Source organism: Numida meleagris, chromosome 1 (assembly GCF_002078875.1).
Source record: "Numida meleagris isolate 19003 breed g44 Domestic line chromosome 1, NumMel1.0, whole genome shotgun sequence".
Taxonomy (NCBI): Eukaryota; Metazoa; Chordata; class Aves; order Galliformes; family Numididae; genus Numida; species Numida meleagris.
The window spans coordinates 114082650-114098293 of record NC_034409.1 but is presented as its reverse complement, the minus strand read 5'-3'; the positions used below and the strand labels follow the sequence as shown (position 1 = coordinate 114098293).

The window sequence follows — 15644 nt, the reverse complement described above, 5'->3', positions numbered from 1 at the left end:
CAAGATTTTTTTCTGTAATTTTATGATAGTAGTGATTTAGCAAATGGAGTGGCATAGATTTCTTGCCAGCGTAAACATACACAGGTTAATTTACAGATGTTCTAACAGTTATTAGTTTCCTTCATAAAGTAAACTTTGTCCAACCACTTCTTTTTTGTTTCCAAAGAAACATAATGGAAGGATTCTGTAAAGAAAACACTGACTAAAGAGGGAGAAGTGTTATTGTTGCTGTTACAGAATCTGAAAAAGAAATAATCAAATTTGATATTTATTGTTTACTAGTGACATTCCTTTTTGTCAACATGTTTGTAACTAGACGAGGACTTTTTCTGAATTTTTTTATTGATTATTTTATGTTTCAATGTTATTTTCAATAAGGTTTTCAGGTTTGGGGTATTGTTATTCACTCGTTTAATAAGTATATGTGCATTTATTTCTTACAAGTAGATTTTTTATTCACCAGGAAATAAATTAGTGCTGTGTAACCACAAGATTTGGTAACATTTCTGCAGACCAAATGCTTATGATGTCTAATCTCTGTTTGCTCCCAAGTGACCATATGATATGTGTTAATATAACATCTGCCATTCTGGATTTGTGTGGCAAGCTTTATTCAAAGTCTGGTGCATCAATCAGGCAATAAGTGCTTGATATAATGTTCTCAAGCATCTTCTACTCCTTTCTCTTACAGGTACTGTGTAACTTTCTGCTTCTGTGTGCTTTGGTAGACATTAATATTCTACAATCATGTTATAAAACAGAAGTCTATGAAACTTGCATGCTTAGACTTCACACAGATTTGTGAAAAGATTAGGCAAATCAGAAGTCCTCTGTGCCAGAATGTCTGCTGTTATAATGATAGCATCTATACACATAGTATAGAACCAGGCAGATCCTTTGTATAAGCTGTAGAGATATTCAGTGTGATTTATTCAGTGTGGAGCCTGCCTTGGTAGTCACCTCATCTACACAGCCACTACCCTGGTCACCTTGGGAATTGCCTCGATTTTCTAAACCTGATTATGAGTGGAAATAGTTAATAAAAATAAAAATAGCAATAAAAAATAATCATTCCATAAGCTCACAAGAGTGAGTCTCACAACTTATGCAGAAAAATGCAGCTGGAGATTATTTGGTCCAACCCACAGCCCACAGCAGTTTCAGCAAGGGCAGGTTGCACAGGGCTGTGTCCTGTCAGGATTTCAGTATCACCAAGGCTGGAGACTCTACAAGCTCTGTTTCTGTGCATAACCACCCTCACAATGAAGAAATTTCTTTTTAAGTAAAATTTCCTGTATTTTCACTAACTTTTCTGTATAAATTTAGTACATATCCTGTGTATACCCATTGACTGTCATCTTGTCACTTGGTAGCACTGAGAAAGTTCTGGCTCTTTTATTTTAATTCCTTCTGTCAGGTATTTTTATGTGTGGCCAAGAACCTCCTGAGCCTTCTGCTTTCTGTGCTTAACAGTCCCATCTTTCTCAGCCTCTCCTTCATCTGTCAGATGCTCCAATCCCTTAATTATCATTGTGAACCATCATTGTGCTTATCTCAGTATGTCTGTGTCTCTCTTGTACTGAAGAGACCAGCGCAGGACCTGGCACTCCAGATATGTCTCATGAGGGCTTAGAAGGGGAAGAGGGGAAGAATCACCTCCCTAGACCTGCTGGCAACACTTGACCTAATGCATCCTAAGGTGCTTTTGACTTTCTTTACTTTAAGAGCACATGTCTAATTTATTCCCCAGGACACCTAGGTCTTTCTCTACCAAGCCGATTTTCAACTGGTCAGATCTCAGCTTCCTCTGAGGCCAGAGGTTGTTCCTACCCAAGAGTAGGACTTTGCATTTGCTGTTACTGAACTTCGTGAGATTCGTACTAAGAGCCCAGTTCTCAACATGTCAGGTTCTCTCTGAATGTCAGTACACTGAATGTCTCCTGTGTTAACAGCTCCTCTTGGTGTTGTGTCATCTGCAAGCTAGTTGAAAGTGCACTCTGTCCATTATCCTGGTCATTAATTAAGAAGTTAAACAGTGCTGGCCCCAGTACTGACACCTGGTGTGCAACACTAGTTGTACCTCCAGCTGGATTTTATGCTGCTTATCACAGCCCTCTGAGCCCAGCAGTTCAGCCCACCTTACTATCACTTACAAATTTTCATCATTCTAGTAATGAAAATGTTATGGGAAACAGTGCCAAAAGCCTTCCTAAGTCAAAAATAACGATGTCTACTGCTCTCTTCTCATCCACTGAACCAGCCATCTCATCACTGAAGGCTGTCAAGCTGATTAAACATAATCTCCCCTTTGTAAATCCATCCTGACTATTCCCAATCATCTTCTTGTCCCTTATGTGTTTGGAGATCATTTTCAGAACTATTTGCTCCATCACCTTCCTAGGGACCAAGGTGAAGTTAGCCAGTCTGTGTTCCCCAAATAACTTCTTGTCTTTCTTGAAGATTGTAGTGTCAGTTCCTTTCCTAAAGCCTAAAATTTCCCAGCTTAAAAAACAAATTATCTCCTTTAATCTCTAAAATAGTTGCCTGAGAGGAAAAAAAACTTATTGTGCACTCAAATCAAGTATTAAAGTAAAATTAAAAATAAAATAAACACTACTTACAAAAGTAGAAATTAAGGATTTTTCTCACTTAATTTTTGTGCCACGAGAAATCATATTGTGTCCAGATTTCTAGCCAAGCAAAGACAGGTTTAAAAGACCTAAATCACTGAAATGACTTGGAGAACAAATGAAAAAGATGTACAGATTCATGATAGTACAGACAGAATGAGAACAAGTTGGTTTTTAAATCACACGATTATGAAATAGAGAAACAAAATTAAAAGGCTGACTACAAATTCTGAAGGAGAAAAGCCAATGCAGTAAGTAAAAACTTTAATTGTCAGGACTTTAAATGTCAGCTTTTTGGAAGGGTGGAAGTGGTCAGGGTGCATAAAGCCCTATTTCCTTCACAAGGCCTCCTCAGAGACTGAGAAATCTTATTCTGAAATGTCAACCTTATCAGCAGAAAGATTTAATTAAGGAAAAAAGCATAAAGTATCTACAATTTGTGTTCAAAGGTTATGAGTTACAGCATTTCCAAGAACTATCTGCTTTAACTCTCTCTAAAGAAAAGAAAAAAAAGAGGCAGTAATAAAAGCAATGCAGGATAAGTTCCTAAAAGAAGTGTCCTACAATAAATAGGGATGTGAGAAAATACACTCCAGTTATTTTGGTTTGAAATCTAAATCTGAGTCAGCATATACAAAATAACAGGACAGAACTGGAAAGTAATGTTAAATATTAAGGTGAAATTTTAAAGATTGTGAAAAAAATCAAGAAAAAGAAATAATAATTAATAATAAAACTGAAAATTCAACTGATAAGGGCAGAAGTCAGACTGAACACAAAACTGTAAGTTTCTCAGAATAATTGGACAACATAATGATTACTAAAATGAGATTTTTTTGTAAGCCTTCCAGTAAGCACAGTAGAGTAATTGTTAAGAAAATGTATATTTGGTTTAGTCATAGAGAACATAATACTGTGACACTTTCAGAATTTTCTTTCCCATATACTTTAATCTAGAATCAAAAAAGAGGACAGTACAGGGGATTATGTGAGAGGGGGATCGGTGATGATATACAGAGAAATTTTAATAACATGTGTTGCAGGATGCTTGCTTGATGTGGCATGTGTGAGTCTAGCTTTTCTTATTTTTTCATAAACCTCATGAGTTATATAACTGTATTTTTCTTTGTGAATATGTAAACTATTCAGGTAGCTCAGTTGTTAAGGATACTGCTTATGTTTCAGTTTGTTTCACAAGTCTTATACAAGATTTATATAGCACACAACTTTGCAGATCATAAACAAAGGCATCTTGCTGTAGAAGGAAAAAATACTCTCATCGATTCAAACTGCCCTGAAGTAGTTACGGTAAGAGATCATCACTCATATAGATCCCTCTAAAAGTCATTTGTATGAGCTGCCAGACTTAAAAAGAACCAGGAAACAAGATCCAAAAGCCTTTCATTTGTCTTGGAATAGAAGCAGTATCAGAATCAACAGCACAAAGAGCTTAATTGAGGTCAACTGGATTTGTTTAATCCTGTTCTCATGTGGTGGTAAAGAGCAACACAGGCCCTATACTAGAGAAACAAGGTGCTTTAGAGAAAGCTATGTGTGCATAAAATTGTAGAGAAAGCTGAATTCAAACCAGGAGCACAGTACTTGAATATTAAAACGTGACCACTGCAGTGGTCTTCTCTGTCTTTGACTATTTTGTCTTCTAGTTGCCGCTGTAAGGGCAGGAGGAAGTTTGAGACTGATCCCATTGCTATTGTTTACAAAACTGTTTATAAGACTGCAATGCCAGATCCCACTGACACCGTCTGTAAGACCGTCCTGTAACATGTGATAAGCAACAGGTGTGCGTGTTCCTCTCAAGAAGTATGAAAATAGTTAAAAGAATCCATTTATGGCACTCTGACTGGAGCAAAGATGGTCATGTTGGCCTTAAGACCTTATGCAGGCCAGTAATGTAAGGAGTGCAAAACAAAATTCCTAGTGAGTGAAATTCTGTAGGCCTATACAACAGAGAATCTCCTGATGGAAGTGCTCCTGCATGCGTGGTTTCATTCTTCTGCTAATAAAACCACTTTTAATTAAACACACAGATAATATATCACATGCTCGTTTAAGACAACAACAGCAACAGCCATCATGTTCAACATTTCTCATTTCTTTCAGATGATCTGATATCCCTTAGGTGGAACAAACTGATCAGACCGTGCAGACAGACCATATTTCAGCATGTGATTCAAAATACGAATTCTAAATCTGCCACACAAAGAAACTGATACTGCCATAATATTAGGCTGATATGTCACTCAGTGGTTTAAACTACATATAATGTTCAGTTCTTTTGTATTTCAGGAATGCATTAGCATCTATGATGAGAGTATTTTGATTATTAGGACTTTTTCCTTGGAGACTGCTGGAAAAAGCCACCGTGTTTAAGAAAATTATCAGATAAAAGGAGGAATATATACACCTTCTCTGAAACCACAGGAGTAATGCAAATGTCCTATCATATTCAATTAGAGATGAGTATATAATGAAAACCCCAGCACTTGGCTTCATCTGTTCATCTTCACCACTATTTAGCCTGTGGTAGATCATGTGGGACTCACAAGCCTAAAACATTTTAAAAGTCTACCTGGAAATAAATATTCTTCCCATCTGTCTTAGTTTCAGCTGGGATGGAATTGTTTTCCTCAGAGTGTCTGGTTTGATGCTATGTTTTGGTTCTAGGAGAAAAACACTGTTGATAACACACCAATGTATATAGTTGCTGCTGAGCAGTGTTGTACAGAGCCAAGGCCATTCTCAGCAAAGGGCCCAAGGAGCTGGGAGGGAACAGAATTAGGACAGCTGTCTTAAACTCACCAAAGGAACATTCTATGCCATATGATATCATGCAGAAGGAGTTTTGAAGGGGGTGGGAGTTCATCTGGCTCTCTTCCTCTCACTGGGGGACTAGCTGGGCATCAGTCAGGGGGGGTGGTGAGCCATTGCTTGTGTAGCACTTGTTATATACATCCATATATATATAGTCATAACGACTATCATTTTCCTTTTCTCTTATCTTAGTAAATAGTTTTATCTCATCCTATGAGTTCTACTTTTTTTCCCCCAGTTCTCTCGCCCATCCCACTAAGAAGTGGGGTGAGTGAGCAAACAACTGTATGGTGCCAAGCCACCTTCTGGGTTAAACCACAACTCCATTTCCTCAGTGCCTCTTCCTTTCCCAATATGCATCACTGAAACTCTTGCATACAAAAGACATATTTTTATTTTCATAATAATAAAAATTAATGAGTATTGAATATTGAATATGTATTAACTTTATTACTGCTTTATCTGCATCTCTACTGCGTTTTCTCACAGGAAGTGCTGTACTTCCAGTGCAATAAAGCAATTTACTGCATTACATTGTTATTTTATGAAAAAGAGAAATGTTAAAAAAAAAAAAACCTCATTTTGGGACAAAAAAAAAACTCAGATGGAAGGATTTGGTATGAGTAATAAAGACTTTTAAGTTGTATGCCCAAATCAGTAGTGTTGGCTTTCTTGTAATATGTGGTAAGCAGAAAACAACACAAAAGGCATACACTGAAAAACGAGGCCAAATTTATGTCTCAAAGTTCATGATTTATGGGAATGGTTCAACAGATAAATTCTGATCTTCAGTCAGTCATTGTGATAACCAAGTCACACTGAGTAGTTAATTTATGATTATTATATTATTCATGCATATATCCTTAGTAGCCTTATATGGATCTTTATTTTTATCTGCCCTCAGTTTGACCTGCTTGATTGAGGGTACAGTCAGGCTTGTTCACACAGTGAAGCAGAATGTTCTCATAGAGCTGCTCTGGGTGTATGTGATTTTAAATAATGCCTTTGTGAATGAAAGATAATCTGATTGTAACGGAGACATCATATTTATTAGAATTCTCAAACAGGCATAAATAATTTACTTTTTATAAAAGATCTTGCCACATATTTATTTCAAAAAAGAAAATAAATTATCTAGTGACCTATCTGAATACATAGGTTCGGGCTACACACATTTAGTTTTACTGCATTCTATTATATACTGCAGCTACAAGGGGGTGTATTCTCCCTACAGTCTCTTGTTTGTGCCAAATTAACAGAACAAAGACTTGTCAAAACAGGGGGGGAAAAAAAAAAAAAAAGCTCAGAAAAATCAGCAAGAAAGTACATTTTAATGAGAAAAGCAAAAAATGTGGAGGATTTTTCTTAATAGTATTATTGATTTATCTTCCAGGGACATGCCAGTCATTTTTTCTAAAAATAAGATGTATTTATAAACATAAGAGGTTTAATCTCATTGTATTACATCATGTCTCAGAATGATCAGAAAGTTTTTCATCTTCAGAAAGTAAGTTTTACTTCAATAAACTACCTAGACAAGAAATGTTCTGAAGTACAGATAGCTCAAAATGACCAAGCAAGACAACCATTCTAGTGAATTTATTTCCTTGCAGGAACTGTCATGTCCTTCCAGAAAATAAATTGTGTTTCTGAGTTGTAGACAGCTCCACATAGTCCTGTCTGCCTCTAAGAAATGACAATTATTTGTACTCATCACAATTTCCATAGAAGAATCTGAGCAATTTGTGAGTAGACACTAGCATAGATCTTTGGAATTATTAATAATAATAATTATTATTTATTATTATTATAATTAAGCTTGTATGATTTAATTTTTTTGTACCCAGGATTAGTCATATTTTGATGTACAGATTAAGCTTTTCTTCATTAGTTATATGAAACTCTATCAAGTGCCCAGTCTCCTCAAATAACAGAAGTTTGCAAACAGTAAAAGTATATTCTGTGTGACCATAAACATCTGAAGTTAAAGATGTAGCTTAGAAAGAAAAATAGAGAAATAAGTAGCCAGTCTAAAAATATTATCTTCTGGCTAGTTTCTAGCTGGGTAACTGATTGTGATGGCTCTCCATTTTATCACCACAAGGCAAATATTTCAATACATTTTAAAAATACATCCAATCTAGTAGATAAGGACTATGAAGTTAGTTACTTTCTCTTTGAGTACAATCAATATGTCTGCACATGAACAATAAGTTTAAAGTTAAACATTAATTTTAAATACATTTTCAGAAATGGTTACTTATGATTTTTTTTTTTTTTGCTTTATTTTTCTTTTAATGAAAAGCAAATGTGACACAGATTTCTTTGCAAACCATTCTACAGTTATGGTTCAGAAAGATGGACTTTTGATCAAACTGCTTTTCCTTGTGAGAAGCTGACCTATCAAAACCCTGTTGTGTGTTTTTTTTTTGAGTTCTTATTAACTTCATCTGGAATAAGATTCTTGACTCTTAAGAGGAAATAGCGGGGGAAAGAGAAGAAGGAGAAGGTGAAGTGGAGAAAGAAGATGCAGAAGAAAGAGGGAGAGGCAGGAGGGGAAGAAAGAAGGATAGAGGAAAGGGGACAGGAGAAACAGAGAGAAAGAGAGAGACACTGCATCCATACATCAGTAGATAATAATGTCCTGGAGTTAAGATTCTTGCCAAGAAACGTGACAATCCCCTATGTAAGAATAGAAATAGGAATCTGAGCACTGTTCCTCCTGATGATCATGTAATAACTACCTAGCGGGAAGGGGACCTTCTCTATTTTTTTTAGCAACACGGTAAAGAATTCTGGTTGTTTGCTTGCAATACAACACAGGAAGTGTTTTGAAATCATTAATGTTTTGGTAGGATCTGAAAATGGTTGCCTTTCTACATCTCTTCTTTAAAAAATATAGGGTTCTTAGCTTGTTAAGAGAAGCTGTAGGTGTGAGGTTTTGTGGTTTGTTTGTTTGTTGGTTTTCCCAGTTCTTACCATGTAGTAAAAAGTCAGGGAGAAAGGATAAATTTTTGTTTTCTGTTGTTGAACTTACTAGATAACTGTACTTCAATATATCTGTCTGAAAAATGTGTTCATTTTGAATAGTCTTTTGTATGATGGGTTGCTCCAGTTAAGAATACAAACCTCATGGTCTGAAGGATATGAAATTGCTTTTAGGTGACAGTAGGTCTACTTCAGAGTTTCTAAACTGAACAAAGATTGCAGAAGCTCTGTGTTGCCTATGAATTTTGGTATCTGCAGACGGCATAAAACTGAAATGCAGAGGGGCAGCTGAAATCTTCTCACCTTTGTTTTGGTTCACATGGCTTAATTGCCAGAAAAACATACATATATTTGTAGACTAATAAATAAAGCAACATTCACTTAAGGTGTAGATTGATTGAGAGTGCATTTTAAATTGTCTTAAAATTTCATAGACATATATCTAAAGTATAGCAAGATACTGAAATGATTTTTCTTGCCTATATCACTCTCTTTCAATGTTTCCTTATAGCTAAAACTTTGAAATGCAGTATGCTCAGGGGCGCTTTTGGTTTCCTACATGGGTGAAGGAGTTAGCCCTGAGAGATAGAAGTGCTTGAACCACAGACGTGCCTACAGCTGTGTTAGATATTCTTTCTGGCTGAAAATATTGGCAAATATCACCTTAAAATACAACATGGGTAACCTATAGTGCATCTTTGTTTTAATGTAGATTAGAGAGCTTATGGTTGGAATGGATGATCTTGTAGGTCTTTTCCAACCTTGGTGATTCTATGATTCTGTGTATTCTGTCTCTTGGATGATGGAATAGATTTCAATTTCACCAAAAGCAGAGGACTGGGTGACGTGCTGGAGGTCAAGGGTGCTGAGAGATCTTGACAAGTTGAAGACAGGGACTGATGACCATGGAGTTGGACAAAGGCAAATGCAAAGTCTTGCCCTAGTTCTGGAATAACCCTGTGCAGTAGTTCAGGACATGGTCTGACTGAGTAGGAAAAAGCTTTGCAGATAAGATTCTAGCAGCCCAAGTATAAAATAAATTGAACCTCAGTCAGCAAGGGCCAACTGCACATCTTTTGTCCAATGTTTAGCTAGCAGGTCCAAGAAAGTGTTCCTACACAACTATTTAGCACCTGTGAGAGTGCATTTGGAATACTCTGTCAAAGCCTTGTTTCCTCAGTGTAGAAAAAGGCATACTGGATTGAGTCCAGTGCATAGGGGATGAAATACTTGAAGTGGTGAATTCTCCATCCACAGAGATGTTCAAGACTTCAGTGGACAAAGTACTGACCTACTGACTTTCTGATCTATTGAATTTACTTTCAGCGAGAGTTTAAACCACTTGATCTCCAGAATGTCTTTCCAGCCTACAATCTCCTGTGAATCTAGTATATCAGTTATATATCTAATTTATTATTTTCAACAACATTTCTTCTGTGAAATTCTTTGTTGAAGACTTGAGTATCACAAGTTATAGGAAAATTGTTCTTGTTCAAGTGTGATTTATTTATATACTACTAATATTAACAATTTTATGTCAATTCATTTAATAGTAGGAAGCCTCTTAGAGATTTTAAGTACAGGACCATAAAAGTAATGTCTTTCTTTGCTTAAACTGGAAAAAAAATACAGTTTTCTAGCAAATTTGTTGCATTCAGATGAACTAAACCAGTTATATCTTTAATACAATGAGAAACTTTTGTTTTCTTGAAGAATCTCAACACAGATTTAGAACAACAGTGACTCAGAAAACACTATCTGATAAATGGTAATTGAGTTGAGAGTGAGAGAACTGCAAAACTAAATTTAAATTCAAAGTGGATGATTTTTTTTTTAAATGGCAATGTGCTGATAAATTCTGAGTCTTGATGGAGAAGTTAAGATTGGGAATGACTCATTTTGTAGTTCAAGAAAAAATGCAGTTTGGATCCTTTTCCCTTCTACCTACTTTAGCTCATAAGGAAAAAAAAAAAAAGAGAGGGAGAGGGAGAGAGATAGGGAGATCAGTGTAAAGAAAAGTAGTAACCCAGAGATGTTATTCAAAAGTAATAACTGTGGGCTCTCTCTGAAGTCTTTAACGCAGAATGATTTCCTGTAGAAAGTAGAAAAATGAACTGAGTGTTTGAGGACCAAATCCAGGTCTTTTCCCTGAAGAAGTATTTTGGTTCATCCCTTGCACTGATGGATCAACATCTAACATTTTGCCCCATCCCTGGAGGTCTTCAGGGCCCTGAGTGACCAGATCTGGTGCTTGATTTAGTGGGTGGCAACCATGGCAGGGGGAAACTAGATGATCTTTAAGATTCCTCCTTATCCAAGGCATTCTATGATTCTGTGATATCAGCTGGGGAGGTTTATGCCTTGGTCAAATAAGAAAAATATCTATGAAACAGAAAAATATGTGTTAACAATGGATTCATTCTGTACTTGTTGCATGCAATGTTAGTACTGTAGGTATTAAAGGGCATTGATAATTTAATCAGAGAGTAAAATGAGTGTAGTAAAGAGAAAGCAGCTCAACCTTCTCTCAATTCAACTGACAGGAGATGAGTGTGTTTAGTAGATTAAACCTACGCTCATGTGAATGTGTGTCAGTAAGAAAGGAAGTAGTGATTTGACAAGTTTGAGGGAACAAATATTATACAGTTATATCAAAATGTCAAAAGTACTTTAAATCTCTGACAGCCCATAATCTTTGTTAAAGACTGAAATGTGAATTAATGTTGAAAAGCTAAATATCAAAATGTTCCAGGGAGCTAAAAGTTGGAGATTTCCCATGAAGACTAACTAATCATTTAAAGAAAAAAAGTGAATGTTCTTTTCATATGTTACACACTTGTCTGTCAGAGATCAGTAGAACAGACTTACTAACAGTAGTTGTTAGTACTATGAAAGTAGCAATATTCAATGTCACTTCTGTGAATTAAGTATACAGCAGGTGATGAATCTAGTTAATAGCTACACTGTTCAGCAGCATGTTTTGAACATGCTTCATCAAATTCCTATTAGCACCTTCAAAACATTTTTGACCATGACAAAACTCTTATTCTACAATTTACGCTATTCTACCATAATTATTTCAGAGTAAATTAAAAGGGAAAAGTAATTTTAGTAGGAGTCTCAACATTACATCACTGCATCTGTCCCTTGGATTTTGAAAATGAACCCCTTTATTTTAGTCCACCTTCAAATCTTAGATTATTTCTATTATTTCTCCAATAGGCAGGAATGAATTTAAATATTATAATAAGCAATAAAACACTACATTAAAGCACATTTATGAGGACACAAAACTGTAAGATGTTGCTGTAGGGTTTTTGTGGGAGTCTGTAGAGGTATTTTTTAACAAATGTCTCCAGTACCTCATTATATTAAATACTCTAATTTTGGTGCTATATTTACTCTGTAAGTAAAAGCATTTACAGCTACTTAAAGCATGAACATTACTTAAGGCATGAATAAACAAAGAAAAAGCATTTCTGAACCAATGTATCAAGTTTTATTCTACACAATAATAATCAGAAAACTATATATGTGAATTTCTTTCTTTTCTAGCACCACTAACAGATAAACCACCAAAGCTTTTACACCCATTGGAAAGTAAGCTAACAATTCAGGAGACGCAGTTAGGTAAGTAGTAAACACATAATTTCTCTTCAAACTGTATGAAGATATTTGATGTGTTAATGTACAATAGTAATGTGATAATATTATGTCATTAATATTTTCATTGGGAAAACGTTAAACAGACTGTGTTGACATGCAGAGGTGTATCATATAACATCCAGAAGAGTGTTGTTCACCAAAAAAAATGGTAGTAAATAATGCTGATTACTAAAATCTTGATTTCTCCTGCATTTTTATTACTGATTTTCCATTCCCAAAAGCAATTGTTATGCGCATGCCTGAGCTTCTCTTTCTAAAGTTTCCCTTTTCTGTATATTTAAATATATCCACTATATATTAAAAGCTCAGAGGGATTTTGTCTTTTAAATTCTGCTTTCAATACTTACTTGGTAATTACTTGTGGAATTACAAAGATGTTCTGTAGTTATATATTCTGTGTTTACAAAAGTTGTACTGATCTAAAACTATTCAGCAAACAGTGATAAGTTAACATAATTGAGTCTGATTATTTCAAATTTACAGACATTTATGTGAGTATGAATAGAGAGAAATTAATGCATGAAGAAACCACTTTTTCACTCTTTTCCAAACTAGTGGATGGTGGGTATATTTTGCCACTTCGATCTTTTGCTGCCGTACATCTAATTAAGTATCCAAAATTAAGTGAATGAAGTACTGTAGCTTACAGGATATAGAAATTCTTCTCCTTTGTGGACTGACAGATGGCATCTTCTAAGAAACAAGCAGTCATCAATAAGTTAAACTGGACTTATAATTTGGTGTCAGAATGGTATCCTGTTGATGGATCTTTGAGCACGTTAACTAAAGACACAAAGGGAAACAATATGGTAGTTGTTTTAATCCCGTGAAAATAACTAAAAAACAAAATGAGATAAAATAAAGAAAACCAAACTCGGGACATTCTGCAGTACAACATCAGGAAAAAAAAATAGCAGAATCCTTGCAAATGAGGTTGGAGAGTCAGCAACTGAGAATTTTATGGTGCTCGGCAGCCTGTAGCTAATAGTGGCCATGATATAACTCATCTTTGTTTCGCTATTAATAAAACATTACATTATAATTCAAGCTATTCAAATAATGTTATGGTGTTCTATACACATATTTTCTGAAAGTATTATACAGTAAAGTGGTTATATTCCCTAATACAGCTATTTTTTTTTTCTGTTTCTGAAGACATAATTTCTGTGTTTGATGACTCTTGATGATTTTACCTTTTTATTCACCTACAGTTCTAGGAATCAGAAAGCAAAGTGACTGCCCAATTTTTTTTTCTGACTGATGTTGGTTACTGAGATATTTTTAATGAAAAAAAAATGACATCCTTTTTGGGCTTTGTCAGTGTTTCACCTAATGTACTGTACTTATTAATTCAATAAGATTAATTCAATAAGAGTGTAACTGTTAATGGCTAGAAGCTTTTTACCTATGATTTCAAGTATTAATAATACCTTTTATTTCTCATAGTCCTAAGTAGAATGAATTATTTGAGAAGTGCTGGGTTATGGAAAAGACACTTTTCAGACAACTAAATAGCTGTTGATGAATGTGAAAGGGTTAATTTGAAAATGTCACTTTCAGACTCAGGATGGAAAGACTGACCATAAATAAATATGAAACAAAAGTACTTAACCTTATACATGTAGAATATATTAATTTGTTGTTTAAAAGTCTGTGACAAGTTGTATGAGAGCTGGAGCAAGTGAAAAAAAAATGATAATTCTCTGGCTCAAATATTGTTCCACTCATAGATTTAGTGCTTTGATCCTTCTGGGTAATGTTTGAAAGGGCTACGTTTCACTTTCATTGTGGAAAGCTACCATTAATTTCAGTGGGCCTGTTCATACCCTGCAAAAAATGAAAAATATTTTATCATTGGAATAATGTTCAGGTTCATTTAGCTAAACCTTAGACAATTACCTGAGGCAGCAGCCTCCCACCCATCTGAGGCCTGGGATAATCATTACTTGCAGACTGATCTAGATGGTGACAGAAAACAAGATAGCCCTCCACAGTGTGTTTAGGATGGTGTGTTTGCCTTCTATTATGAAAATAAACATATTGGCGGAAAGAGTGGCATGGAAAAAGAAGAGCAAGGAGGCAGGATCTTGAGGTAATCTGGGATTTCATGCTGCAGGTCACCAGCTGGTGCAGTGCAAAGCTGGCACAGTCTTCTCTGCTCACATCTCTGTACTTCTTATCTCCCGGTCCTCCACACTGAGAAAAAAGGAACGCATGGCAGACATGTCAGCACATGTCCTTGGGCTGTGCATAATGTACAGAGACGCCTGTGCTTCTATGGGCTCCCAAGGTGTACTGAAACATCAACAGTGATAGTTCACTCAAAATCTGCCAGTGCTGGCAGGCCTTTCGAGAATGGTTCTGGGCACAATTTTGAGAAAACTCTCAGGAACCTTGGTGTTTTTGTTGTTAGAAGAGCCTCTGGAGTTCAGTTCTTAAATCAAAGAATTATCAACATTCTGATGGGAAGGCTGTATCTATCTTATTTGTTTGGCTCCAGCACTGCAGACACCTGACATTTATTGCTGAGATATATTGCTCTCTTCTATATACCAGCAATTAAAGTTAATGTCATGCGACTACAGAGCTGTTGTATTATTGTATTGCATGGCAGACAGTATCAGACCACAAGGTGACTACACATTAAAGAAGGAGTTTCTCTGAGTAACTGATTAAGTGTTATGGTCTTTGGCTTGAAGCAAAACAGAGGTGGAGAATCTGTGGCCCTCAAATTTTGAACTCACAGGCTCCCATGGTTTAAATGTAATCTAATTGGTCAGTTATGGTAAAGGTGTCCCACTATTCACCTGATATTTGGAAGATTATTAAAAATGGCTACAGTGGAATGAGCAACCTTAGAGAGATGCAGGAATCTTGAGACCTCCTTTGAATAGTAATCAGAAAATCCCTGAGTAGAAGTGCAGCATAGAAATTGAAGGAGAAATTCATTTCTCAAGGGCTTTTCTTGAAAGACAGCACAAGGCAGACAAAGCATGAGGCAGATAAATCCTTGATGAGGAAAGAAAGATTAGTTCCAAACTTGTCCTGGTCTGCATGTAATGCTTTTTGTTTGTATCTTCACTTCCAATTTTGTGATCAATTGCTTACTGCTGGTGCTAGGGTAAAAATACTGTTTTCTTTTTAAGCTTTTCTCCTGACAAGGGGTTCCTAAGTAGCTGTGGTGACTTCAGTATAAACTTCTACTCTGGAAACAATGACTCCAAATAAAATACTGTGTTGAATGTAGTCTTGAAAAGGATGCAGCCTTGAAAGAATCTTGGAGCTATAAGGAGATGAGGTGTGTTTCTCATCCAGCTCTGGGCTGTTCTGTGGGCTGGCAGCATCAGCATCAGCTGGGGAGTGGGGAAAAGCAGGAAATGAAGGGGAAGTAAGAGGAGACAAGGCACAAGTGATGAAGAACTACGTGCAGCCCCAATGAGCTGCATTCCATGATTTTTTTCCTCTTACTCTCAACACACTACCAAAATCAGCAAGCAAAGCCACACTAACATTAAAAAAAATTATAAT

The 15644-nt window shown here is 35.9% G+C and overlaps 1 protein-coding gene across 1 annotated transcript in view; it reads left to right on the top strand.

Annotated features, from left to right (window-relative positions):
- LOC110400257 (interleukin-1 receptor accessory protein-like 1) overlaps positions 1-14311 on the top strand; it is a 167281-nt gene extending 152970 nt beyond the window's left edge. The window contains exons 5-6 of the mRNA XM_021400026.1: positions 12006-12080; positions 12600-14311. Coding sequence (XP_021255701.1) covers positions 12006-12080; positions 12600-12748 — 224 coding nt within the window. The 3' untranslated portion in view covers positions 12749-14311. The remainder of the gene's footprint in view (positions 1-12005; positions 12081-12599) is intronic.